This window comes from Myotis daubentonii, chromosome 7, assembly GCF_963259705.1.
Source record: "Myotis daubentonii chromosome 7, mMyoDau2.1, whole genome shotgun sequence".
NCBI lineage: Eukaryota > Metazoa > Chordata > Mammalia > Chiroptera > Vespertilionidae > Myotis > Myotis daubentonii.
This window is the reverse complement of record NC_081846.1, coordinates 34630234-34657581: the sequence shown is the minus strand read 5'-3', so window position 1 is coordinate 34657581 and position 27348 is coordinate 34630234. Positions and strand designations below refer to the sequence as shown.

Genomic DNA, 27348 nt, shown 5'->3' with positions numbered 1-27348 from the left:
GTGGGCTCTAATTTGTGCCAAGAGCTCTGCATGCATTATTATTCATCTAATCCTTATGTCAAGCCTTCGAGGTGAGTGGAACTGTCCCCATTACAAATTGTAACCTGTCCTGGACATTGGGGGGTTGGTTAGAAAGACTGTGAATGTCATGTCTTTGAACACCAAAGATCTACCAATGTGCACTTTAATAACGCTGAGTTAACAAAACCCAGGCTTTATTTATTTCCAGTTAATTGTGAAAATGTCAGCAGCAGTATCTCATCCACTTGCTTTTGTACATTCTCCAGACCTAAAAGGCGGATGTTGCAGCAGAGAGCTTCATACATGGCATTTTAACGCACACCTCTTATGTAGAGTGATATTTTTATCCTTAGAAGCCCGGGAAATGCTTCTCACGTGTGAGTTCAGAGGAGAGGGTCTTCACATTCTATTTGAACTGTATACCTTTTCCCTTTGATCTAGCCTGCCTTCGCTATCCACGGTGCCCCAGGCCTGCCGGAGGATGGAGGAGGAACTGGATCAAAGTCCGGGCCACGTCCTTTGCGGCGTGCCTTGAAGTCCCACGAAACCTCAATGGACTCACGGCAGTCACTTCTCAGAGTCCGGTACTCAGGCTCATCATTGACCTTACCACAACCTCGTTACAGGCTAGGTAAACTCATCTTTGCAAGACTCCACTCCTCACTGCATTCAGGAAGGAATACGAGAAAACTATCAACAGTGCTCAAGCACTGAGTTTCCAGTAAAACTTTTCAGAAACTCAATCTCCCGAATAGTACACACACAGGACCATGCCCTCCGGGGTTCTAGCACATGGCAGTTGAAAAACCAGCCAAGGAGTCTCCCCACATGTTGAGTAACAAGCAGGTGTTCCCATTCCGTAGAGATGGACTTAGGTGCAGAAATGTCACTGGAGCTGCTTCTAGTCACACTGTTAGGAAACGAAGGGTTGGCACTGGTTGTCTGACAGTTCTCATCGTCTGAAAGTCCATCCCTCCTAATAAAGCACGCAGTTGTTTTCCAGTGAGCGATGGGCTTATAACTTGCCTGATTATGCTGTAAACTAGTGTGAGGGTGGCATCCAGCATCCTGAGACAGCTCCAAAAGATGGAAAGACCATCAAGATTGATGATGTCACTAAGCCACTGGAACAATCAGTTGTGAAACAGCCTCACCTCTATTCTTGCTGTGAAGGGAGATTATAAAACTTCCTTTTGTCTAAGCCATTTGGACTCTGGGTTTTCTGTTACTTGCATTTGAAAGCATGTTGATGTACACATGAGTATCATATTTCCTGGGGGGTTTTCGTACTCTACCCTTTCATCTCACTTCTTAGACTCCTGTCTTCTTTTCATCAGAATTATGGGTGAGAATTCTCCGTATTTTGTCTCCTTGGTTTCTTTCCCCAGGAGGGATATTCCGGAAGGGGGTGGGGTGGGGGTGAGATGGATGTCATTCTGTAATGCAGTGCCATTTCTGAAAGCTTTGGCATGAAGTTGTACTTAATTTTTTTGTTAGGTCGCTCCTTTATTTTTCGCTGGTTTTTACTTTTCTAGTCATTGCATTATTCGCTGTGGGGGAGGGGCTCTGTCACCCAGATTCCGTCATTTCTACATGGATTTTCTCACCATGCTCTTTTGGCTGCATGAGTTCTGAATGTATTCCTCTACGAACTGCACAGTGTAAAATTTGCAAATAAATCTGAAGTTACAAAAAAAAAAAGAAGAAGAGCAAAGAAAGCAATCGGAGCGACTTGCTAATAACGGACACCCACGTAGCTGTTCCCGTTTACCACGCACCTGCGGCTCGTTTTCATTAAGCCCCAGGAGGGGAGCGTCTGTGTTTGTCCAGTATCCCCAACCAGGTCTGCTCTTAGCTCAGGGCAGATGCCCAATACCGTTCTGAACGAAGGAATGACTGTTACTCTACTTTACAGGTGGAAAGGCTGAGGCAACAATCATTCGAGGCCTTGTCCAGGGCTACATATCTGAAGGGAGATGAAAACGGGATGACGCGCAAGTGGATGGGACCTGCAGCTGACCCGGATGAATCTCGCTGGGCGGGTCCTCCCGCGGGTCGGCTCCTCCCTGGGGCTCCTGAGAGGCCTGGGCTTCAACAGCTGATCCGCTGGCTCCTGCCGGGACTGCCCCAGCGTCCTTCCGCGCGGTTGCCATGGAAACAGCAGAGGGCGGCGCAGGCGCATAGCGCGCAGCTGGGGCGGAAGCGCGCCAGGCTGCAGAGGAATGGCACTGCGCAGGCGTAGCTTCTCCGTTGCTAGGTTCTGCCTCGCGTCCAGACCGGTGGCTACGGTAAAGTTCCAGTAGCTCTGGGTCGCCGCGGGATCCATCCAATTCCCCTCTCTGTGGTTGAGCATCCCTGGCTGTCACCTTTCCTTGCCAGAAGTGCGAGGATATTTCCAGGTCCCTGCCCCTCCCTCCGGAAGGACCACCCTCTGAGCTCCTTGGTCCACACCCCTCCAGCCAGGCCGGCCTTTAGGAGGACGACTGAAGAGTTTCCCAGCGGGCGAGGGAAAGAGGGAAAGTAACCAGCCATGTCGAACGCGTAAGTAATGGGTTGCTGGGCCATAGCCATAAGGTGGGCTTCTCCAAACCAAAAGGTGGCTTGCGCTGCTTCTTTGCTTTTTTCTTCTCCCACCCTTACCCCTCCTTTTTACATTTTAGCAAATAAAGGTTCTCCTCAGGCTACAGTATCAGCTTCTTGTGGACAAGGAATTTCATAGATCTTTCTCCTGCCCTGGCACTGCCTCTTCCTGGCCCCCTGGTGTGCTCCCTAGATCCTGCCGGTATATTTTGTAGGAAGCAGAACTTCAGTATGTTGCCTGCTTTTTTGATAGTATTTCAGAGTAATACGTGGTGCTTTGTGGAAACACCCAGGTCCCAATATTAAGTCAGGAAAGATGGTTCCCCTTGGCTTTTCCCAAGGACACCAGTCAGGTAGCCCTGAAGAGCACCAGCCTCTGGGGTCGCACTGCATCAGCACTTGCTCGGCGGCGATTTCCTTGGTCTTTGTAGTGACCACTTCAAACGTGTATTATAGTGCTGACTCTGGGTGCTGTTCTAAGTGCTTGATATAGAATAATTTTCGATCTTCACAACACCCTGTAATGTAGGAGCTGCTACTATTATGTCCATTTTACAGATGAGGAAACTTAGGCGCTAAGAGCCTAAGCACTCATATACAGAAAGTAGAGAGTGCCAACCCAGGCACTGTAGCCCCAGCCTGTGCAGTGACTAACCCTGGTTTCTCGGCATGGAAATAAGAGCAGAGAGATTGAGGGTGGGAGAGAACAGGAGTTCAGTTTCTGACATGTTGAGTTTGAAGTGCCAATTGGGCATCAAATGGAGATCAAGTCGGCAATTGAATATTTAAGTCTTGAGTTCAGGAGAGAGGTCTGTGTATGAAATATAAGCTGGCAGCTGTTGGTGTATGTGTGGTCTTTAATGAGGCATGGGGTGAGTGTAGACAGAAGAGAAAAAGGGTCTGAGGCAGGGGTGGGCAAACTTTTTGACTCGAGGGCCACAATGGGTTCTTAAACTGGACCGGAGGGCCGGAACAAAAGCATGGATGGAGTGTGTGTGTGAACTAATATACATTCAAAGTAAACATCATTACATAAAAGGGTACGGTCTTTTTTTTTTTAGTTTTATTCATTTCAAATGGGCCGGATCCGGCCCGCGGGCCGTAGTTTGCCCACGGCTGGTCTGAGGTCTAAGCTTGGTTCCTGTGATGGAAAGAGGTTGGAGACAAAAGGAGAAACTGAACAAAGGGGTTAAAATCATGCTCAGTGAGGAAGAAGCGAAATCATGGTGCCTGGAAGCCAGGTGAGGGGGAAAATGTTTCTCAGAGCAGGTAGTAACAGACTGTGAAATGCTGCTGAGACAAGTCAGAGGAAAACTGGGAAATGACCATTTATTTGGCAGCGTGGAGTCCAATGGTGACCTTGACCTTCAGTGGAGCCATGGAACAGAAAGACTCCCTAGAGTGAGTGCAGGAGAGAATAGGAGAGAAACTGTAGACAGTGAGCACAGCTAAGTTTTTAAGGAATTTTGCTGTAAGTGGGTGGCAGGGAAATAGGACCGGGAGACAGACCTTTTTTAAAAGATATTTTTTAAAGATAGGAAACAATAGCCTGTTTGTTCATTGGAGGGAATGGCCCAGTGGTCAAGGAAACAGGATGCTATGGGAGGAGGAGGGAGCAGCAGGTGACATCCTGTTGGAGGGGGCACAGGACCAGTCCAGGCCTTGGCTTCAGATAGAGGAGTGTTTATCACGGTGAAAGGGCAGGCGGAGTCTCGGTAAACATGCAGCGCAGTGGGTGGATGCCTTGGAGGGGGCCTGGAAAGATGGTGTAGATGGTAGACAACGGCAACACTGAGGGGCAGTGGGCCATACCTTCTGATGAAATGGGGTTCAAAGCTGGGGAGTGTTGGGGGAGGAGGGAGAATGGTCTGGAGGGGGCAGTAAGGAGCAAGGAAGGCCCTTGACCCAGTTGCTGGTGGGGAAAAGGGAGCCCCTCCCCCCTCCCCCTCCCCTCCCCCCCGAGAGGGCCACTGTGTCCTTAGGGGACAGCCAGGCCTCCCTTACAACAAAAAGGCTCAGGGAATATTCCAGAAAGAGAATTCACAGCTAGATAACAGTGGAAGACGTGAAGGTTTGTTGTGTGTAATAGAACTTGGTGAGAAGTCCCATTTTGCAGTATTTAGATTTTCTATCGAAGTCCATGGTATGCCTGAATATTCATGCCTCCTCAGCCCCACACCCCTACTTCCAGTTTAGGAACACTGCCAGGCTATGGATATTACAATCTGGTCTTTTTCAACTGTCATATTCAGTCTCCTCCACCCGCAGTCCCCCTGACTTCAATATCTGTAACATTTCTAGGTCATATGCTCAAGCCTGAAACCAATCATGTACTTAAACAATTCTAAGTAGTCTCCTGGATAAAATAGTTCCTTCTCTTTACAAGGCGCATGTAAGATTGCCAGAACACTCCCACATCTGCTCTCCCATCCCGCAGTAATCCTTCGGGGGCCCCGGGGCAGGCGTCCGTATCCAGCGTGAGGAAGTCAAGGCAAAGGAGGTTAAGTGACCTGCCTGAGAGCAACTACTCAGGAAGCAGGTTCTGATTTTCAACTTGGAGCGCTTTTGCCTTTAAACACCACTTTGCCATATCCAGGAGAAACAAAAACACATGTCCACGCAAAAACAGCACAGGAGTGCTCCTGGCAGCGTTAGTCACAGGAGCCAGAAGGCAGAGCAACCCACGTGCCCAGCAGCTGATGAACGGATTCACAAAATGTGTCGTGTCCATAGTCAGCAATAAAAAGGAATGAAGCGCTGAGACCGGCTACAGCATGGATGAACTCTGAAAACACTGTGCCAGGGTGAGGCACCAGCCACAAAGGACCACCTAGCATCCGATTCCGCTTACGTGTAATGTCCAGAATAGACCAGTAGAGCCAGAAATTAGATGAGTGGTTGTTAGGGGCCGGGGAGATGGGAATGATGGCAAACAGGGAGTGACTGCTAACGGGTACAGGGTTTCTGTCTGGAGTGATGAAACTGTTCTGAAATGAGGTAAACGTGATAGTTGCTCGACTCTGGGGATATACTAAAAGCCACTGATTTGTACACTTCAAAAGGGTGAATTTATGGTATGTGAATTATAGCTCAATAATGCTCTTATGAAAAAGTCATCTCTCTGCATCCCTTATCCCAGTGGTTCTCAACTTTCTGGCCCTTCAAATACAGTTCCTCATGTTGTGACCCAACCATAAAATTATTTTCGTTGCTACTTCATAACTGTAATGTTGCTACTGTTATGAATCATAATGTAAATATCTGATATGCAGGATGGTCTTAGGCGACCCCTGTGAAAGGGTCGTTCGACCCCCAAAGGGGTCGCGACCCACAGGTTGAGAACCGCTGCCTTATCCAATGTGCTCTTCATGGGCACCGCCTGGAGGATGCTGCACCTCCTGGCATCGAGGTGGAATGAGACTCAAGCCGGTCTGGGGCTGAGGGGGAGGTGGGGGCGCCACAGGCTGGCCTGGCTGAGGCCCAGTGTCCAGGCCCCTGGCAGACCAGGGAATGGAGGGATTGTGGCCACTGGACACACATAGGAAGCACTGAAGCCAAAGTCAGTCTCCAGGATAAGGGGGTTGGCATGCTCAATTAGCTACTTAATATTTCCCCATCAACCAGCAACCTTTGTCTGGTCTCTCCAACAAGGGTCAGTGGACAGACAGTGGGTGAGGAAGAAGGGGCTGCAGCCCACATAGCAGGACTTGAGGGCTCAAGCCACCAGGATGGCCTTTGGCCAAAAGTTCCAGGGAGGGGTCGGCTCCACCACGGCCCTGGAAGGGTTTCTGCTTCTCTGACCCTGGGTGAATTTGGACAAGGCCCTGGCTGGGTCTGCTCTGAAGCAGCGTCTAGGTGCTCTTAAATTCTAGGAGTGTTCCATTCTGTTCACTTGGCTGTGGTTCCTCTGGTGGAAGCCTCTTCTACCCAAGATCCCATGCTGTCGATGGGTTTGGGGCTTTGTGGGGTTCAGGTCACCCCGCCAGCTTCCTGTGCGGGCAGTATCCTTAGCTATTGCACAACCTTAATGCTTACCAGTGTGTTCAATGCTTTGAAGTCTGATAAGATGCCTTTTATCATCAACTCCACCCCCCCTCCCCCAATACAGAAATTATGACTAAAATTATTTCTAGAGTCTGCAGTGTATGATTACCCAATTCTTGGTCATATGAAATCTGTGTGTCAGGCTCAGGAGGCTGCTTTCTTTTTATTTGGTCTCTCAGGGCAGGAGCAGACATTGCCTTTTGTCTGCTCTGCAGCTAGCATTCTGGACGTTTCTTCAGCTTTGCTCTGGGTTTTAGCCACATCTTGCTACTTTGCTGTACTAATTGACTTCTTATATTTTGTTACTGATTTCCTTAGATTTTGCAATGTACAAGCAGTCGTTTACAAGCAGTTTTTAAAATCTTTTCTATGAATCCCTTTCCGATATGCCTATCCTTTAGACTTCTGTTTTTCTGGGTGTGTTTCTCGGCCGAAATCATTTTTGGTCTCTGGATTTAGGATGTCGAAGCAGTCATCGTCGTCTAATCTCCGGGGCGTTCAGATAATGCTCTTAATCGGGCACGCATCGTAAATTAAAATTTATTGGGCATCTTTAGGTATCTGTGGAAGTCATCTCTGGTTTTTACCATTCTGTCGCTGCGTTTAGTTCAGCCTGATGGTTAACTCTCCTGAGTTCCTGCAATGACCCCCTCCTTGGTCGCAGGGAACGGTTCTTTTGATCTGGCGCCGTGTTCTGTTTGTTAAGTGGGGTTTCAGATCCAAGTTTAAACAGCATTAGCCTGTAATTTCCTCCTATAACGTTGTCCTGACAGATTTAGGCTCTTCTAAACCCTATTTAGTCCGCAGAACGCACCGGGTGGGTTTTCTGTTTTATGTGAATATTTGTTGAGCCTGTTGGAATGCGCAGCCCGTGGCCTCGTCAGGTCGGGGAGGGGAGCCCCTTAGGCCTGCTGCCCCCTCCCCCAGGCCGAAAGTCTGGGCTTCTTTGGACCCTACGCGGTTTTATATTCTCCGGGCAGACATTTGGTAAGCCTCTGTATATTCTGATCCACAATGCATCCGGTCCCTGCTCACTCTGCCTCCTCCCCTCCTCTGCTGTTTGCTTGCCTTGTTGAGGCCTGACAAGCAGAAGTGCCAAGCCGCCCCCGACGTTTTGAACAGGCAGGGGACATTGCTGTTGTCACTGTTCTTTGTGGGCTTGTTTCCGATAAACAGCTCTGGTTTCTGGCCCCGCGTGATGGGTGGAGTGGAACGTCCTGGGCGAAAGGAGGTTCTAACTTTCTGACGATCAGCTTCTCTTTCCTGACAAGCTCACCAAGCAGAATGCTCTGCACGGCCACGCTTTTAAAACATTTCTAAGTTTGGAGAAATTGGGCACTTGAACCCTGTGGCTGGAGTGCCAGGGGCAATATGCAGTATCCAAGCTCCCTGGGAAGGGGCAGGGGTGGAACTGTGGGGTGTTGGGAGCCATAAATCTGAGTTTTCGTGGTGTCTGCCCATCCAGGCAGAAATCACAGCTGTGCATTAGTGGTGGCGGTGGCTCACTCATTTCTGGTAGATGCCGAGGTGGGTCAGTGTGGATAGTGGTCTGAACTTACATCACAGGGACCGGTGGTGCAGCACTGGCCCCATCACTCAGGAGCAAGCCGTCTCCCCCCGACCGTGGTGGGAGTGATAGGAGCCCCCTTGGGGGCATGTCGCCAGGATGACCTGTAGGACAGAAGGTGGCAGGTGGTCCGAGCTCAGTCGGTGGTGCTCACAACTCCTTACTCATAGCAAAGTGCAGAGCACGCGTGAGGAAGGGCAGACAGTGGGGCCAGAGCGGAGCAGATGGAGGGGATGCCTCGCAATGCCTTGGGAAGGTAGAGGAGGGGCCCCCGGTGTAAAAAAGTAGATTGAAGGAGCATGTTTTTCGCCACCTCCTCTCAAATCACCTCCAAAATGACAATAAAAGATTTAAAAGGCTGTAAACGCATGAGGGCCAAGGGGACACTGGAGCATTTGACAAGGGATGTCAGGAAAATGTAGGAGGAGGGAAAGGAGGCTGAATGAGAAAGGAGAGGCAGGTCAGAGACCGACAGGGGCCAGCAACTGGGGAGATAGCAAGCCAGGTCTGGGCAGAGCCCTGGGAAGAGGGGAGGAGGCCCGGTCCTTCTCAGCGGGGCTGGGCGGGTGAGGACTGGCTGCAGATCTGTATCAGGGACTTCAACCCAGAGCAGCTCTGGGCTTCTCATCAGGCAGAGGAGGCGTGTGCAGGCACCTGGGGACGCCAGGCATAGGAGAGGCCAGACTGAGCACAGGAGGAGTGAGAACTCTCAGCCCCCTTGACCCACTTGCTCTGCGGGCAGATAGACACCTGGACAGACATCAACATTCTTGGGTCCTTCTCTTCCCCAGGAAGTGGCCAGGATCCTGCCCAGCCCTTCACCCCCAGGTGAAGCCCGCTAGTTGATAAGCTCCTTCCCAAACACACCAAACCTCAGTTCGCTTTTCAGTCCTGATTCTTAGATATTATACAAAGCCCAAATCACCCAAAATGCCTTATAAAACATTTCTGCCATGAATGGCAAAGTCCAGACAGGAAGAGAATGACGCAATCAGCAGCACAGGGGACTAAGGAAGGGACCGGTGACAAAGGTGTGAGCTGAGTCCAGGGAAGCCAACCAGGGGTAGTGTGGTGTCCTGGGGTTGGCAGCGCCGGGGCCCTCACCATCCCGAGCCTTTGGAGGCTCCCAACTGTGTTGTCTCACCCAGCTGCAAGCTGGGGCCAGGGAGCCTGCTGAGGCAGTCCTTAGAGATCAGCCTCCCAGCCATCGTCTGCACTGTGCTTGTCACTCTCCATTATGTTTGCAAGGTTCCTGGTTGGTGCTTACAGCTGTAATTCACTCATTTTCCACTGCTGTGTGGTAATCTATTGGTGAATATACTGCCGTTTATGTGCCCGTCTCTTGCGGATGGACACTTGGGTTATCTCCAGGTCTTTGCTATGATAGAGAAATGTTATTGTGGTCATTCTTGATGCAGATTTACAAGTTTCTCTGCAGTATAATTGTTCCTCCATAGTGTGTGCACGTGTTCAATTTTCCAAGAGGATCCTGAGTTACTTTCCAAATTGGTTGGTCCAATTTATACACCACCATCTCTATATATGGACAAATCAGTTAACTAGCTTCAACACTGGCTTTATAAGTATAGCATATCAATAAAAGGCTTCTTAAACTATTTATTTGATGATAATAGTGGAAGTGGTCATATCTAACAACCACATGTACATCCAAATAGGACATAAATTATCTGAAGAGCCTGTGACTACATGCAGTGTTCTGAGCTCACACTTGATGATATTACCTTTTGTTATTCCAGATGCCCAGTCTGTATGCCTGACAAAGTCATTGTTGCTTATTGCATTATCTGGACTCTCTGTCTTTTCTCAGAATGTACAATGAGATGTGGCATCAGACCCAAGAAGCCCTCAATTCTTTGCTTGATAAAGAGTCTCAGAAGATGGTAGAGCCACACAGAAATCAAGTTTTCATCTTCCAAATGTTAGCCACCTTCTACATAAAATATGTTCAGATCTTTAGAAACCTGGAGAATGTCTATGACCAGATCGTTCATCCGCAGAAACGAATACTGATCCGGAAAATACTGGACGGAGTGATGGGTCGCATCCTGGAGTTGAAGAACGAAATGGTTGAACTGGAATTAACTGAGTTCCACTATTTTGATGATATCTTACAGGATCTAAAGTTGGCTCCCGTAAGTACTCTGCTCTCTTTTATTATTAGTTTATTTTGGTTTTAAATAAGATGTGCAGTCCTGTGACCAATATTCTCCAGGCTGTCTAGACAGGTTTACTTGCTATTTGTGGTGTTGGAAGTTGAAGCACAGCCCTTCAGTTCCACCACACTGCTGTGGGCCCAGCCTGGGTTTCCTTCTTTTGGGGCACAGTCTTTGGGTCTGTTGGATACTGAGGTTATTGTCATCTTGTCATCATGGTATCTGTCCTGGCCTGTTGGAATGGAGCAGGCTGACCCCTTCCCAGATATGCTGTGGTGTAAACCCTCCCATTTCCATCAGCCGTGTCTCTACTCTGTTTCTCAAGGAAATCTCTCTCTGGCTTCTTTTCCATCATCTTTTAGATGAGCAGCCTTGGTTGCTGGTTCCCTATTCCCAGATGGATGCATCTCCTCCATTGTTTGGGTCATTGGTGACTCAGAGGATGTGTGATAGTAGATCTTCAAGCCTTAGGCACCAAAGAAGGGCTCCCGGCTCCCTCTCCCTCTCTGAGGCCCTGGAGCTCTCCCACCTGTGGCCGCAATGTCTTCCTGTGAGCGTTCTGCCCCTGTGACTACCCTCTGACCTTTGCTGCCAGACTCCAGGGTCTCTTTTGACACTCTGTCTGGCTAGGTCTTCCAAGGGCCAGTGGATCCCACCCTTCAGCTTCATGGCCCCGTGAGCTCAGGCTTCACTGTGAAAGGAACGATTTCCCTAAAGTAAAGATAAAAGGAGAAAATGTTGAATTTTCTACATGGGGTTTAATGTTTCTTCCTTTTGAAAATATTTGGGCTTCCTTAAAGGTTATGTTTCTTTCTGGGATAGACTTTCCTAGCATTAGTAGTGCATTTTATCAGAATGACCTAAAGACTGAAGAGAATAACTGAAATGAATGAAAATGTTGAAGATCATTTGAAACCCTTCATGTTTATTGCATTTATTGATAAGAGCTTGAATTAAAGCTTTTTTAGGTCATGCACTTTACTCACCCCTGTGAAAATATCAAGAACAACTTAGGATAAACATGAAATAGTCATTCAGTCATATTCAGCGATTGAATTTATCAATTTAATTTTAAGGATATTAAATAATTATTCCCAAATTTAAGGAATAAGAAATTTATGTAATTTATATGGCAGGTTGGTTCAATTCATTCCCTACTTTTCTTACTAATTCCATCAGAACTCTGCTGCAGCTGGTTTATCTTCTTGAAGGCCATGGAATTTAGAGGGATGCTAGAACCATTGAGCATTGAGAGGGATGATGAATCCACTGAGCATTGAGACAGGTGATAGAGCCACTGGGCATTGAGAGAGATGATAGAGCCACTGAGCACTGCAAGGGATGGTGGAGCCACTGAGCAGTTAGAGGGATGGATGATGGAGCCACTGAGCATTGAGAGAGATTATAGAGCCACTGGGCATTGAGAGAGATGATGGAGTCACTGAGCAGTTAGAGGGATAGATGATGGAGCCACTGAGCATTGAGAGAGATGAAGAATAAGTGACATCTTTCTGGAAACCTTCATAGCAGGAAACTCTCAACAATGTTTTCTGCCAGTCCTGGAAGATGTGGACTGACCATGTGACGACACTGAGATCCAACTGATTAGAGGGTGCATCCAACATCAGTTACATGGACTTCATTAACAGTGCCCTGATCAGGGAGACACACTAACCTCTGGAAATGTCTGTGGGGACTAGTCCTGTATTTCAGGGTGGAAGCCCAGACCAACTAGCATCCTCGGTATTTGGGCTTCAGTGGCTCTGTCACCTGCATAGCCTGCAGGTCCTCTATGTTTGGGGGGCCAGCACCCAACTAAGGTCCTCTATGTTTGGGGGGCCAGCACACAACTATTTGATGGGACCTGTAGAACCAGGAGACTTCCCTAATAGGAGGGAAGGGGGGGGGGAGAGAGAGAGAGAGAGAGAGAGAGAGAGAGAGAGAGAGAGAGAGAGAGAGAGAGAGAGGAGAGAGAGAGAGAGAGAGAACACACAATACTTGAGAAAAGTACAACACTTGAACATGCTTGCTAATAAATAAAATCTTGATAAAAATCACAACATAAAAATATAATCATTCTTCCCTGACTTGCCTTTGTCCCTGGACTACACTCACCCACTGGACCCTAGAAACGCATGCTTAATGCACCCCAATACTCCATTAGCCTAAAGGTTTGGTTTTCAAAAACTTTTGCCACCTCCCAGAAGTTCTGGTGATCCCATCCCACTAAGTCCTTAAAAAGACACCTTTTTATGCTATAATATTTATTTTGGGGAAGGCCTGTTCAAAATTCCTGGTTAGGGCAGAGAGTGTGAGTTCACATCAGAATAGGGAAAAGAACAGTTAATCCTGAAAATCAGAACCTTAGATTTCCCCAGTCAACTGGTCTACCAGAAGGCAGCCAGCCAGGAGTGTCCAAGAGTATCCAACAGTGTTTCTCAATGGAGTTGGTCAAGGGCTCACCTAAGTCCTTTAATAGCCTTTGTACACTCCTGATTATTGAGCTCAGACTGCTAAATACTCATTTGACCTCTACTAATTTGAAATATTAGGTAATGTACATAGTGAAGAATAGAAGTTTATATTTATTGTATAAAAAACAAGTTTCCTAATAATGCAAATTAATTTTGTAAGTGATTTTTGTAATGGAGTAATTTGGGTAAAAATAAAACAAGTTGTTTGATGATGCTAGTGATAAATTATTAGGTTTAACTCAAAGATCTCTACAGCTCAAGATTTTGCTATCCTAATTTGCATTATTATTCTAGGTAGACTGAGATGATATTACATTTCTTTAAAGAAATTCATTAGTTAATGGAAGCCTAACTGATATGAATTACTGAAATCTTACTGTAATGATTAAACAAGGAATATGGGTACAATTTTTCCTTTTGACTTTATTTGTGTCTCCTTAGCAGTAACGAACTCTCCTCACACCACCGCCTCATCGTCTCTGAAATGAGGATGGGAAGTCAAGCCTGTCATGTTCTTACTGTATATTTTACATGGATATGAGTCCTGGAATTGTGACAAAAATGCTCTTTTGCTTATTTTTTCTCTTTCTCTAGCAACAATTAGATATTCCCATACCCAAGTATTTTTTGAAGGAGAAGTTGGAAGTAATAAAAGGAAGAGAGAAAATCCTTGCTCAAATATTAGCGGAAACAGGATTAGACATACAAGAAATGGTTCGTATATCATCTTAACACACATTACTCTGTAGTAATCTACAAACTCTGCTTTTTATGCTCCTACTTGAAAAGCAATTAGATTATTTTTAGTGTGAGGAGAGCAGTACCTTTCTCCCCTTGTTACTCAGTATAGAAGTTTTTGGTGATTCATAACCATTATTTGTCAAGAACTTAGAAATGGAGACCAAAATATAATACTCTGTTGGTTAAATCGACACCTCTAAGATTGTGTAGATGAGCAACTCGGTTTAATTTTTTCATCTCAAATTCACCTCGCCTAAGTCAGAAGCTGAATGGTGTTCATATAAAATAATGGAGGGCTGAGATAACTTACACGGAACTCAAAAATGACTACACTTTCTAAAAAGCTGATTGACCTTCACAACCTCAAGTTCCGAGCGAACCAGACACTTTTGGCAGCTATGCCACCCCTGCCAGTGCCGACCAGGGTGCCCAGGATGCCTCGCCTGTGCCGTCTCCCTACACACAGGCCCCGTTGGGTACTGCCAGCCTGACTCCAGGTTCATGCTGAGTGGTGATGGGGCGAGATCACGTGTTCTGGGTTCACCAGCCTTATACTGTCTCTCGTTTTGAGTAGGTGAGCTGCTTCCTGGGCAGAGCGGGCTCCCTCTCCTCCCTCTGCCCCAGCCTATCCAAGTGACACTCATTCCCTCAGGAATTCTTTCCTGACCCCCCCTAGTTGGAGACAACTCTCCTTCCCACGCCTGTCCCCTAAGTAACTGACCCCTCTTCCACATTGTACATTCCTGGAAGTAGGTCCCAGGGCTGACTTGCCTGGGTCATCTAGCCATCCTCACCCCTGGAGCCCTGAGTCTGCCCTTCAGTTCATGCTCAATCTGCATGAAGCCCTTCATTTAGTCACCCCTCCCATCCCCTCCTGAGCCCAGAGTACTGGCAAGCGAGCAGAATTAAGGTTGCACAGGGGAGCAGAGAAGGGAGATTACATTGCACATACTACAGGAAAACCCTAAAAATTCCTCTTTGCTGTTTCTCTTCCCCCTTTCCCCCAGTTCCTCTTCCTCTGTGTGGGTCAGCAACAAGGAGGCTCTTCCTCCCTCAGCATCCAGTCCTGGCACTGCTCAGCTCTGGGTCACAGGTGCTCACTCTCAGCAAGATGCCTGGCTTCTGCCCAGCTGGCGTGGCTCAGTGGTTGAGCGTCACCTATGGTCCAGGAGGTCATAGTTCGATTCCCAGTCAAGGCCCATGCCCAGGTTGTGGGCTCGATCCCCAGTGTGGGGCGTGCAGGAGGCCGCCGATCAATGATTCTCTCTCATCATTGATGTTTCTATATCTCTCTCCCTCTTCCTTCCTCTCTGAAATCAGTAAGAATATATTAAAAAATAAAAAAGACTCCTGGCTTCTGGCACCAGCCCTGGGCATCTGACTGATGTCACCATGCCCTTTGGGGTCTCACTGGACCCCCACTCTCATCTTAAGCTGCTTATTTCTGGAAAATATATGCAATATATACCCCAAGAGGAATTCTGATAAATGAAAATGATTGTCCGCTCCTACATTTGTAATGCTTAATATTTACTCTCAGAGCCTCTATCTTTGTCGCATCGACTACTCCATCCCTTAGAAGTCGCCAGTAAGGACTGTAATTACCTTCAGAACAACAGACAGTACAGAATCTAAAGGAAATAAATACAATAAGAGCTAACGTTTGCTGGGCACCTGCTATCTGCTTAAGTGCTTTTGCACACATCTTCTGACTTAAAGCCTGAATAACATTCATTCCAGTCTAACACACGCTCTTTCATTATTGAAAATGTGTGCTCGCTGCAAAGGTGAAGGACAAGAGCTCACTGAACACGGAACTCGGGGGACTATGAGGTGAATTTGCTTCCTCTAAGGAACCCAGCCCACACTGAGGAGTGGTGACTGCTCTAGAGGAAGGAGGGGCCTCTCCTTCAAATGGGCTCCACCCCTTACTAACCAGGGAATGTGTGCGAATCACTTTACTTCTTGGAGCCTCATTCTCCTTCACCCTTAAGTGGCCACTGTAATGCCTGCCTTGATTGGATGAGGATGTGCATGGAAAGTGTCTGGCATCTGTAGGTTCTCAGTACATGTCCTTTTGCTGTCCTTCCTGTTCATACACACACATGTGCACACCCATGCACATACACGCCATTACACAGAGAAGTGATGGCCCCGGGTGATGAATCGGAGCAGACACACATGGGACCTCAGTGTCTTGTGCTGTATCCTGATATCATGGCCACTGCTACCCTGAGGCCTGGACAAGGACTCAGCCTGGGCGTGGGTGTTCTTTATTCCAGTGGCCTCTCCCATCTGCCCCATCCATGTATGAGGTTCTGCCCAAGCCAGACCACATGCACAGCCTCCCCTTCCCTCCCAGGAAAACTGAAGGCCGAGGGCCTGAGCCCACACTGGACACATGCAGGCCTCTGAGTGCCTCTGCAGCCTTGCTCTTACTCCTCTTTCCTCCAAAACATCACATTCCCTCATCTGACTTTGCCTCCAAAGACAGCATTGTACTGCACCAGCCCGTCATGTCTGAATGTTTTGAAATGCAAACTTGTAGATACTGGAGGACATTTCATATATAAAGTTAAAACTCCTCCAGTAATTCTAGCATTAGTTATATTCACCAGATCATTCTGTAATGGATTTTAAAGTCAGCATTTTACTTCACGTGTATTTTATGTTTTAAATTCCCAGAGATGTGTTTGTTTTTTGTTTGTATTATGTTTTTTTAAATATGTTTTTATTGATTTTAGAGAGAGAGAGGGGAGAGAAATAGAAACACTGATGAGAGAGACATCAATTGGCTGCCTCCTGAGCGCCCCCTACTGGAGATCAAGCCTGCAACCTGGGCATGTGTCCTGACGGAAATCAAACCCGTGACCTCTTGGTGCACGGGACAATGCTCAACCCCTAAGCCACACCAGCCAAGCTAGAGATGTGTTTTTAATTCATGGTTATACTATTAAGTTAATGAACATTGATAGCCATTTCAAGTTTCATTAAATCCATTTTATTGGCATTCTTAGTATAATTTGCTGCCAACCTAAAATGTGGAGCTAATTAGTATTTTGTTTGGATTGGTAGAGGAAAGCTGAAGGGGTGCTTACATGTGGGACCACGGCACGAGTATGGCATCTTATCAAAATATACATAAGTCATGGGGAAGATGATTAGTAGTGAGCGGACGTCACACTCTTTATCAGCAGTTTGGCAACTCTGCAGGGTTGGGCTGGCAGTATGCCTGTGATGTTTCTGGGATCAGTTGGTATAGTTAACATGATTAAATATTTATTGATCTCAAATGTTTTTTGCAGAAATTATCTATAAAGACCATGTCCCTAGAACATGCTGTGAAATTAATTCAGATTGCGGAGAGGGCACGGCAAGGTCGCCTGAGAGCACTGTTCATGAAGCAGATCTTCCTCCAAGAATTCAGAGCAAGGCAAGCCAAGCTCATCGGCGAGAAAATGGCAGACGTGGGGGCAGCGGCACTGCGGATCCAGAAGGTGCGATGGGATGGGGAGGGCTCTCAGTCCTGGGGATCTGGGGTCTGACACGCCAGGGATGCGTACCAGGGTGCAGTCAGCTCTGAACTTCAGAATTCCAAAATCTTACCTGTAGTAGAGCCAGACGAAATTCCAGAAAGATTGATTTTTCTTACCCTGGGGAAACCATTAACTAAGCTTGGTCCTGTTTTTTAAATGTTATTATAAATAGGTCTAGGCATTTTCTCCACACGTTTTTGAAGTCATTGATAATTGTTGGAAAGAATGTTGCTGAAAACTCAGTGAGGATATAAATCTTTAATGACTTTTTAAAACCCACTGACACATGGACATACAGTACAGGAGGTGGTGTGCCCTACAGCACGGTGCGCACAGGGTCCCAGCGACCAGCGCCAGTGAGCGGGGCCTCGGTGCCCTTTTAGAAAGCGGGCCTTGAGGTTTCCTCCTCTCAGTCAGATTTATACCCTGTCATTTTTCAAATACAGACCACGTTGCTTATAGGAAAATGCAAAACACAGCATGTGACAAATTAGAATTAGGCTGGAGAGAAAGGAAGTACAAGGGCATGAGCTGGAGCAGGGAAGTCGGACGCTTGCCCCTTATTGTGTTTGAATGGCAGCGAGAGGCGGAGAAGGGTCAGATAAGAGACTATCTTCTGTCTGGTTTCTATGCAGATACGAAGTTTTAAATAAGCATTTGAATTCACAGCTGAGTTGTGCAGTTCAACGCTGCCGTTATATTTCCCCACGTGACTGCAGACATTTTCTTTTGTAACGATGAATTAACTCCCTTAGATCTAGTCCCATGTTCCTGCAATCTAGAAGAAACCCAGATAGGGGAATCTCCGTAAGGACAATTATAGGCCATTTCTTCCCACCCCCAACTTTATTGAGATGTATTTGATATAGAATATTGTGCGAGTTTTAAGATATATGTCATGATTGGATACACGAATATGTTGAAAAACAGTGACCGCAGTACGGTTAACTCACACAGCCATCACCTCACCCAATTACCATTTTTCCTTACAGTGAGGACATTTAAGGGCAGCCCTTTTAGCCGTTTTTAAGGGTACAGTACAGTGTCATTAACACTAGTCCCCAGGCTGTATATTAGATCCCCCGAACTTACCGCTCATCTTAGACCTGGAAGTTAGTACCTTTGCCCACCTCCACTTATACCCCCCATCCCAGCCCCTGGCCACTACAAATCTACTCTCTGTTTCCGTGGGTTCGGTATTTTTAGAACCTACGTGTAAGCGAGATCATACAGTATTTGCCTTTCTCTGTCTGACTCATCGCCCTCAGCATAATGCCCTCAAGTTCACCTGTGTTGTCTCAAATAGCAGGTTTTCTTTCTTTTTATGGCTGAATAATATTTCATTATATTGTAAACCATATTTTCTTAATCCATTCACCCATCAACAGACACTTAAGGTGTTTTCCTGTCTTGGCTGTTGTAAAGAATGCTGCAGTGAACGTGGGGGTGCAGATATCTCTTTGAGGTGCAGATTTTATTCCTTTTAGATCTATACCCAGAAGTGGGGTTGCTGGATCGTGTGGTAGTTCTGTTTCTTCCTTGTTTTTTTTGGTGACCTCCGTGTTATTTTCCATGGCAGCCACACCCATTTCCGTTCCCACCAACAGTGACCAGGGTTCCCTTTTCTCCACATCCTTGCAGGCACCTGTTGTCTCTAGTCTTTTTTGTAATAACCATTCTGACAGGTGTGAGGCTGTTGCTGGGTGGATGGGGTTTGAGGTTAGCAGGTTTCCTCCCAGGGTCTTGGTGAGTGTGGATCCAGTCTGGTCCCTGGGTGGAGGGGCTGCCCCCAGAACCCCCCGTTCAGTAGGGCGGTCCTGGTACAAAGGCCCACCTTAGGGTCCATGGTTGTGTCCTCAGACAGTGGTATAAACCGTTTCTGTGATTCGTTCTTTCTTAGAAATTGTGCCTCTGATGGCAGAAGAAAATGTATTCCATCAACACTCGCGTGCATGACCTTGCGTGCGCAGCCTGTCCTTTGGCACGTGCGTTTGTACGGAAGAAACAGGAGGGTACTGTTCCCTTTTGTATTTTTATATACAAAACAAGTAACCATTTCTTTGTTTTTAGGTTTGGCGAGGTTTCCACCAAAATAAGAAAACCGAAAGAGAGAGACAAGAGGAGATGGTGTTCCTGGGCATGGTAAGTTCACTTACACACGCACACATGTGTCCGCTTTTCTGAAAGACAATAGCACCTGTACGGTTTGAGTCTTCCTTCGCCAGCCTTCCTTGAGGGGAGAGAGGAAAGAAAAATAAACAACCAGTGACTGACGAACGTGGAATCACCTGTACTTGACAGAGCCTGCCTGGGGGGAGGGGAGCAGGGGTGTGCCCCCGCACCCGGCTCTGTTAGAATCTGTGGACTCCCCTCCCCCCTTGCTGGATATGGACACAGGTGCTGAGCTGCTCACCACATGCTGTTCAGGCTGATGTCAGCAGTGTACTCGTCTTTATTAGTATTTGTGGTGACCAGGTGGCACTGACTTGCTGCCTCTGGGGGACAATGACTGACGCAGACTTGAAAGGGGTGTGTTAGTTACCTACTGTTGCGTCACAAATTACCACCAACCGAGCAGCTTTCATACACAGGCGTGTTCTCTCGGTTGCCATGGGTCAGGAGTCTGTGCTTGACTGGATGCCTCTCCCAGGCTGCAGTCAAGGTGTTGGCCGGGTTGGGATCCGCTCTGAGGGTCAACAGGGGGAGGATCTGCTTCCCAGTGTGTGAGGTGGTTGGCAGGACTCCCCCACTGTGGGCTGTCGGATGGAAGCCTCCGTTTTCCGGCCCATTGTTAGCCAGACACAGCCCCGGCTCAGTGTCATGGGGCCCCTCCATGTGAGAACTTGGTCACCAGAGCCAGCGGGGGAGAGATGCTGCAGCTCCTGCAAACATCACAGAAGTGGCACGCCGCACGTTTGCCCTATTGGGCGGGTTAGCAGCAGGTCAGGGGTCACCCACACTCAGGCAGAGGGGAGGGCAGGAGAGTGTGAGCACCAGGAGGTGGGATCATTGGCCCATCTTGGAGCCTCTGTCTGTGCTGGGCGTTTCCTCCTTGGTCGGCATCCCCAGCAAAGGCCCCAAGGAGGGCAAGGTGTGTCTGTGTTTCAAGTTATAATTGTTGACAGACAGTTATACCCCACGTGGGTATAATTGACAGGAAGGTGAGGCGGTGCTCACCCGCACACCCGATGCGTGAGACCCACTCGGCCTTTCTGAACGGCAGTCAGCCGGCTGTGCAAGACCATTCGCATGTTTCCATCCTTCACCCCCAGTTCTAGTTCTAGCTTAAGGAAATTATCAGAAATAGGGATGTCTGTGCATAGAAGTTTCCTACTGTCCTTTTTAATGAAAATTGGAAATAAACAATTCTGGTGTTCAGAGTAGGGATGTAGTTAAGTGATTTACGGTGGACCTACATTCATGTAGTACCACGCCACCATCAGAAACATGTTTATGACTAATTTTTGGTGGCCCAATGCTCAAAGTGAAAATACAGGATTTATAATTATACACAACAATACGATTTCATCTAAATATATACGCACATCCACACACATGCAAAGAAAGAAAATATACCAAGTTCAGATAATGCTAATTTTTTTTTTTTTTTTTTGGTTTGGTTTTCATTAATCCTCACCCCAGGATAGTTTGCCCATTGATTTTTAGAGAGAGTGTAAGGAAGGGGGAGAGACAGAAACATCGATGTGAGAGAGACACATCGGTTGGTTACCTCCCACAGGCACTCACCAGGACTGGGCCAGGGATCAAGCCTGCAACCGAGGTGTGTGCCCTTGACAGGAATCCAACTGGCGACCCTTCAGTTCACCGGGGCTGAAGCTCTAACCACTGAGAAACCAGCTGGGGCTGCTCATTTTTTAATGTGGAGACTTTGGAATATATTTTTGTCCATAATTGTCTGTATTTTCCTACGCGTTTGAATTTTGCTTCATTAACTGGGAAAAAAGTACACATTTAAAAATAAAAGTAAATGGCCATGGAATATTATCAACTTTTTCTCCAAAGCCCTCCAAATTGTGTGGTGTATGTGGGGAAGTAGATAGGGAATGAGCTGACATTCCTCTACACCATCCTTAATAGACACGCAGATATGAGACATCACAATAAAAACAATAGATACTTCCAATTTCTACTTTAAAAATTAAACTCACAGTCAAAGATTTAATCTCAGATAATCTAAGTTGAACATAAAATTTTGTGTTAGCAGCAGTTTTAATTCAACAATTTCCATTTAATTTAACCCAGCCTGCATTTGCTGACCATCTACTACGTTCATGCACCAGAAACTTAGGGAATGGCCAAACAATATTTTTTCCATCTTGAAGCCTTAATATCTTATATTGATCCCACAGAAAGATAGAATGTCTCTTATTATGATTTTTTCTGCTTTACTTTGTCATTTGTATCTGCTCAGCTCAAATAAAAAATGCCTATTCATTTTTCAGCAGTGCAGAGTTTGGACAATATAAAGAGAGTAACTCATCTGTTTTCTATTAAAGGTGACTTTTCTTCCCCCTCTGCGTGTGTGTGTGCGTGTGTATGTGTGTGTGGTATGCATGCTCATTGAAATTTTACACCATTGTGAAATATATGGATTCGATTTATTAAGAATGGTATCTTCTGCTCACTAGCTGATAACCATAAAAATTCATTACCCCAAATTGAAGACATGTTTCCAATTGAATGTATTTTCCACTCTATCACTAATTAAGATAGTGTCTGCTTGTTTTAAAATTTCACTTTTCCCTTATTTCATTTTGTTGTATTACGCCAGTGAGGAAACCAGTGACTTATCTGATCAAAACTGTATATGCATCTGTCAGGGATGCTTGGCATGTTTCCAGGGGTGACTATTTAGTAACTGAAACCAGAATTAGAGCAAGAAACATCATTATGCCATCATTCCACTCCCGGCCAAATGTTTTTCTTACCGTTGACATATAAATTTTTTTTGATATTGCCATTTTAAATATTTATATTCTAAAATCTACAAAGGAAAATAAATAGCACTCTAAAAATTCATGTGCAGTTATTTTAATTGGCAGAGGCAATGGGGTGGATCAGGTAGAGGGAAACTTAATGAATGTCATACATTTCATTCTGTGGATCCCTTTGAAATAATTGGTCCTACAGTCATGACCATCATATATTCTGTGTTAGCCTGAAGCTATCACTGTTTGCATTATAATGAACACTGGGGGGGCGCGCAGTAAAGAGAAAGAACTGTCACCGCGAAATGCATCAGTGGGACCCTCAGCACCGCAAAGGCCTGCTCACTTTCTGATCCCATCGCAAAGCAAGCCGGGTGCTAGGTTGTTGTTAGGCCAATGAATTAGACTTATTTCTTACGAACAAATCACCCCCAGTAGGTGCTGGGCCCCCGGCACGCTCCCTCCAGGGCTTCCTTTGGGAAGGCGGGTGCAGCGCCCAGTGCTTCCCCAGCCCTCAGCACCCGTGGGCTCCTCTTTGGAAAGGGCTGTCAAAGCTGAAATGAGCCAAGAATCAAAATGAAACGCTTTCATGGTTGCACGTTAATATCAACCAGAAGCCATGGCATCCAGCCGGGCCACGTGCATTATGGATTACTAGAGGCCCAGGTCACGGATTCATGCACCAATGGGGTCCCTCGGCCTGGCCTGCAGACATCCCTCGAGGGGTCCCACAAGGGACCCCGCCCCCTGCTGCATGATTGGGGCTGGGGAGGGATCACTGGGATCTGATCGGCCAAACCCCAGCAGCAAGCTAACCTACCGGTCAGAGCATCTGCCCCCTGATGGTCAGTGCGCATCAGAGTGACTGGTCAAATGGTCAAACGCACAGTCGGACACTTAGCATATTAGGCTTATATTATATAGGATAGTTGGCTCCAAATAACATTTGATTGTTTCTAGAAAGAAATTTATTCTCAATGAACGGGTATGCTATGATTTATGGGATTTTAGTTTGCTTTGTTTTAGATTTTTTTTTAATGTCTTAAATGCAAAAGAGCCATTCCCTAAAGGTCCCGGGGGGAGGCAGCACCTTATAAATGAGTGGCCGTCCCCACCACAGGTGTTGAAGGGTTTGCTCCACTGTGTTGACAAGGAAGCAGGCAGCCAGGTGGCCAGCTGGGGGCTTTGAGCGACACCCCTGCCCTCCCTGTGAGCTTCTGTCCTGTCTGCTGTAAGAGCAGGATAGGAGAGCCGATAGGGCTTCAGGGGGGATGACAAAGACACCCTACCAGGAGTGGCGGCTGCTGTTGGTCATCGTGGAACATCAGTGTGTCGTCATGATAACGGAATGATGTCTACGGTGCGAAGTACCAAGAAGTGTGATAACTTTTCTGTGTTGCAGAACACGAAACACTTCAGAACAAGTTGTTGCATCAAATACACAGGCCACTGGCTTCCAAATAGGAAATACCTCGGCCTCTGTGATTCAGGCATTGCCGTGGAGCTGGAGCAGCGCAGGCCCGAGTCTAGCGTGCACCTGCGCATCTGGCTGTCAGAGAGGTGCCCAGGGTCCCTAAGGCAGCAGGTGCCGCCACACCGTGCCCTGTGTGTGCTGCCCGGGAACGGCCCGCAGACCAGGCTGGCTGTGATCCCGGTGCAAACATGTGGGTCTCCGACAGGCGGTGCCAGGCGATCAGAGGGTCAGGGGGGCCCTGAGTCGTCTTTGGGAACTCAAAAGCCCACCTCGAGAGGTTTTAAAAAAGGAAAAGTTGCTGTTTTTTTTTTTCTGTTAAGTGGGATTTTACAGTCTAGAGACGTGGAAACCTGTAGTCTGACGTGAGGTTGTTTTTGTTATTATTCCTCTGCTCTCTTCTCGCCCGGGTCTTAGGTCATCAGCAATTCAGTGATGAAGGTATTCTCTCCCTCTTGCCTCCTGATCCCAGGATTCCTACAGGCACATCCTCAAACAGGGTGTTTGCCCTAATTCATCTCCACTTAGGCCCACAGAGTCCTTTCAAGGACCATGCAGAGTGCTTGAGGCCGAGAACTCCGGAGCCGGCCCGCCTGGGCTCACGTTCCGGCCGCACCACTGCCCAGCTGTGTGGACTTGAGTGGTGGCCTGGTTTCTTGGGGCCGAGATTTCCACATATGCAAATGGGAAATGGTCCTGGCACCTGCTCATCGGTGTGTGCTATGTATTAAAGACACTGCCCTCTGGAAAGCATTCAAAACAGTCTTGCATGTTGTGCACAGTGAGCGCTGGGGAAGTGCCAGCTGATGTTTTTCTTCCAGTGGCTTAGAATCATGGCTTTAGATGCTCATATCGCTCATGATTCAAAAGGTTTGTTTAAAAATTGCCATTTTGCCCTGGCCGGTGTGGCTTAGTTGGTTGGGTGTCGTCCCATGTACTAAGGGGTTGCTGGTTCAATTCCAGGTCATAACACATGCCCAGGTTTCGGCTTGATCTCCAGTAGTGGGCATACAGGAAGCAGCCCATCAATGTTTCATTCTCACATCTATGTTTCTCCCTCACCCTTTCCCTTCCCCTATCTCTCTAAAAGTCAATTTTTAAAAAATAAAAGTAAATCTTTTTTTAGTTGCTATTTTTACCTATTGAAGTTAGCCAAGACCAGAAAGGTGAATGCCACAATGTTGGCAAGGTCTGGAAACACAGGCTCCATCAAACTGTCGGGGGGAGAGGGACATGTCAACCTCTTTGCGAGGCAGATCAGCAATAGCTATTGAAATGACAAAGGCACGTTTTTTAAAAGGTCTGACTTACAGTATCCATAAAAAATATTTTCAGACAAAATGTTTTAAGCTATAAGAAATCTGTCAGTGGAGAAACACAGCAAAGCATAGAGGCTAAGAACAGAGAGTCTAGAAATAGATGCCTTGAGTCAAAGCCCCAGTCTACCACTTCCTTGCTGTGTGACCCTGGGTAAGTTCCTTGACCTCTCTGTGCTTCAGTTTCTTCATATTTAAAATGAAAAAAACAAGAGTACCTACACATAAGGCTATTATAATAAATAAAATAGTTAATATTGGTCAGCCACTAAAAACAGTGCTTTGCAACCGGTAAATGCCATTAAAGTGTTTATCTAAAACATTTTTAAAGAAAGTAGGACCCAAGAAACAGATTAAGCTTCCTCCACTAATCAATTATAAGCTCAATCAGACTCTGTTCTAGCACAGCTCCTAATTACGCACATTTTAAAACTACTAAGAAAGTTTTAGAAATCGGACCTAACGGACTAGAAAAATTTTAACCTTTAATAGTTTGGCACCCACTCAAATTGGGGCATCTTCACTTAAAGACATAACGTAACTGGACTTGGCGCCGAGGGCAAAGGAAACCACCGGCTCTGGGTCTCCCTGCGGTCCTGTTGCCATGCCTGCTGGCTCTGTCGTCATGAGGAGGCGCACTGGTATAAGCACAGGTTTATAAATACAGACACATCGCTCTAAAATGGAATGATGGAACAAAATGGCTTATTTCCATAAACCAAGGAAATAGAGCAACTGCAGCGCCGTTCCCTCCACAGCATGAGGCGGCCATTCCCCCTGCAAAGTCAGACGGGGGCAGGGGCGCCCCATGGCCCCAGGAGCTGGGCCCTAGAGCTTCCTAACGAGCAGCACTGCCTGCTGTTCCCAGGAGGCGGCGCGCGGGTTCATCTCTGGGTTGGCCACAGCACGAGACCCCGCAAGGCGGTCATTTGCTTCGCGAGATGCCCCCTTCCGCTCACTGCTCTGGCCTCGCCTTCAGGGACAACAAAGCACCATGAAGAAGTGAACCCCCCCACACCCTGGGCCTCTCCGGAAGGTTGCCCTCATCCAACCACCTATTTGCAAGTGCATTTGCAACAGATACATGGAACAGACTTCCATTTGGACAAATGTCCATTTTCTCTTACTAATTTGAACACGGATTTTTTAAGACAAAGCCCATGAAACATTAGCTAAGCATTTCAAGTTAATGGACCATGGAGTCCTATTTCCCCACAAACCCAGGAAGCGTCCCCCCATGTCCTGTTTTTACAGCAGCATCAATTATTAATATGCATATTTCTGCTGACGGAGGACCTCGCCGTCAGCGTAGGTTGCGTTATCCGGTTCCAGGTCATTAACTGTGGAAAGCTTGTAAATATAATGGTTTATTCACATGGGAAGCCTTCATTAAGACGCGTAATTCTACCGCTAATGTATTTCAATACATCGTATGTTATCTCGCTTCCTATTTCCCCTTAATATTCGTAATTTATTTTTAAATGAGTTGCTGTTGATGCGACGATGAGTTCTCGAATTTGAATTCCGTATGACCGGGCTTGCCGAGGAGGAAAAGATGTTTTAGCCCCAAGGGAAAGCTGCTCATTAATGTGAGACCCAAAGAGAGAGGACAACCTTTACGTTCAGAAGCAACTAGAGAAAGATGCTGCCAATGACCCCAAGTGTATGTTTGTCGGAGGGCGTCTCTAGGGAGAAACACACATGGACACACAGGTGAACAGCACTGCCTGGCGTAGCAGGAGGAACTCATAGCGATGGAGTCGGAAACCTCATGGCTTGTTCATTAATGCAGAAAGACTCGGAAACTCAATTCTGAACCTCCGTGTCCTCATCTGTCCAATGGGGTGGCCAGGCCCCCATTTCCACCTCGGAGGTGGATGTGAACATGAGTAAAGGACTCCAGTGAACCAACATGGGGACACAGTGCAGTCCCATGGGAGCTGGGAGATTTCCCTGTTCCGCTCAGAGGTCATGGACCGGGAGGAAGTCCGCCAAGCAGCACATGGACAGCTATGGACAGGACACGCATCAGAATCACTACTCATTACTTCATTTTTAGGGATAACCCGGGAAAAGGCCCAGTTTAAACTATAGTTTGTATACATACGTCTGTGAAAGAAATTTGCCATAAATCATCATAAGAAGGATGTAATTGGGGGGCGGAAGCCGTTTGTGTGATTCATTGATTGTGAGAATCATAACATTAATGCAAGACTTCAATTTCACACATTCATCACAGACGGAGAAGTTGGGTCCTTTGTAGCAGGGACCCATTTTAACATAGTCACGAAAACAGTGGGTTCTATAGTAGTCCTTGGAGAGAGGAGGGAAAAATCTGTAGAAGAATGATAAGACATAGGCACTAGGAAGGGGAAGCATTACCTGGGAGGTGTAAGAATTGGCTACTTCTTTATATGATTAAGTAAAGGGAATGCCTATCTCTTTATAGTGACACCAAATGTATCATATAAAGTC

General features: G+C 46.9%; 1 protein-coding gene across 1 annotated transcript in view; it reads left to right on the top strand.

Annotated features, from left to right (window-relative positions):
• The first annotated feature begins 2262 nt into the window (after positions 1-2262).
• IQCA1 (IQ motif containing with AAA domain 1) overlaps positions 2263-27348 on the top strand; it is a 117934-nt gene continuing 92848 nt past the window's right edge. Inside the window, exons 1-5 of the mRNA XM_059703636.1 lie at positions 2263-2562; positions 10041-10365; positions 13455-13574; positions 16907-17098; positions 19208-19279. Of these exons, the coding sequence (XP_059559619.1) occupies positions 2552-2562; positions 10041-10365; positions 13455-13574; positions 16907-17098; positions 19208-19279 (720 nt within the window). The 5' untranslated portion in view covers positions 2263-2551. The remainder of the gene's footprint in view (positions 2563-10040; positions 10366-13454; positions 13575-16906; positions 17099-19207; positions 19280-27348) is intronic.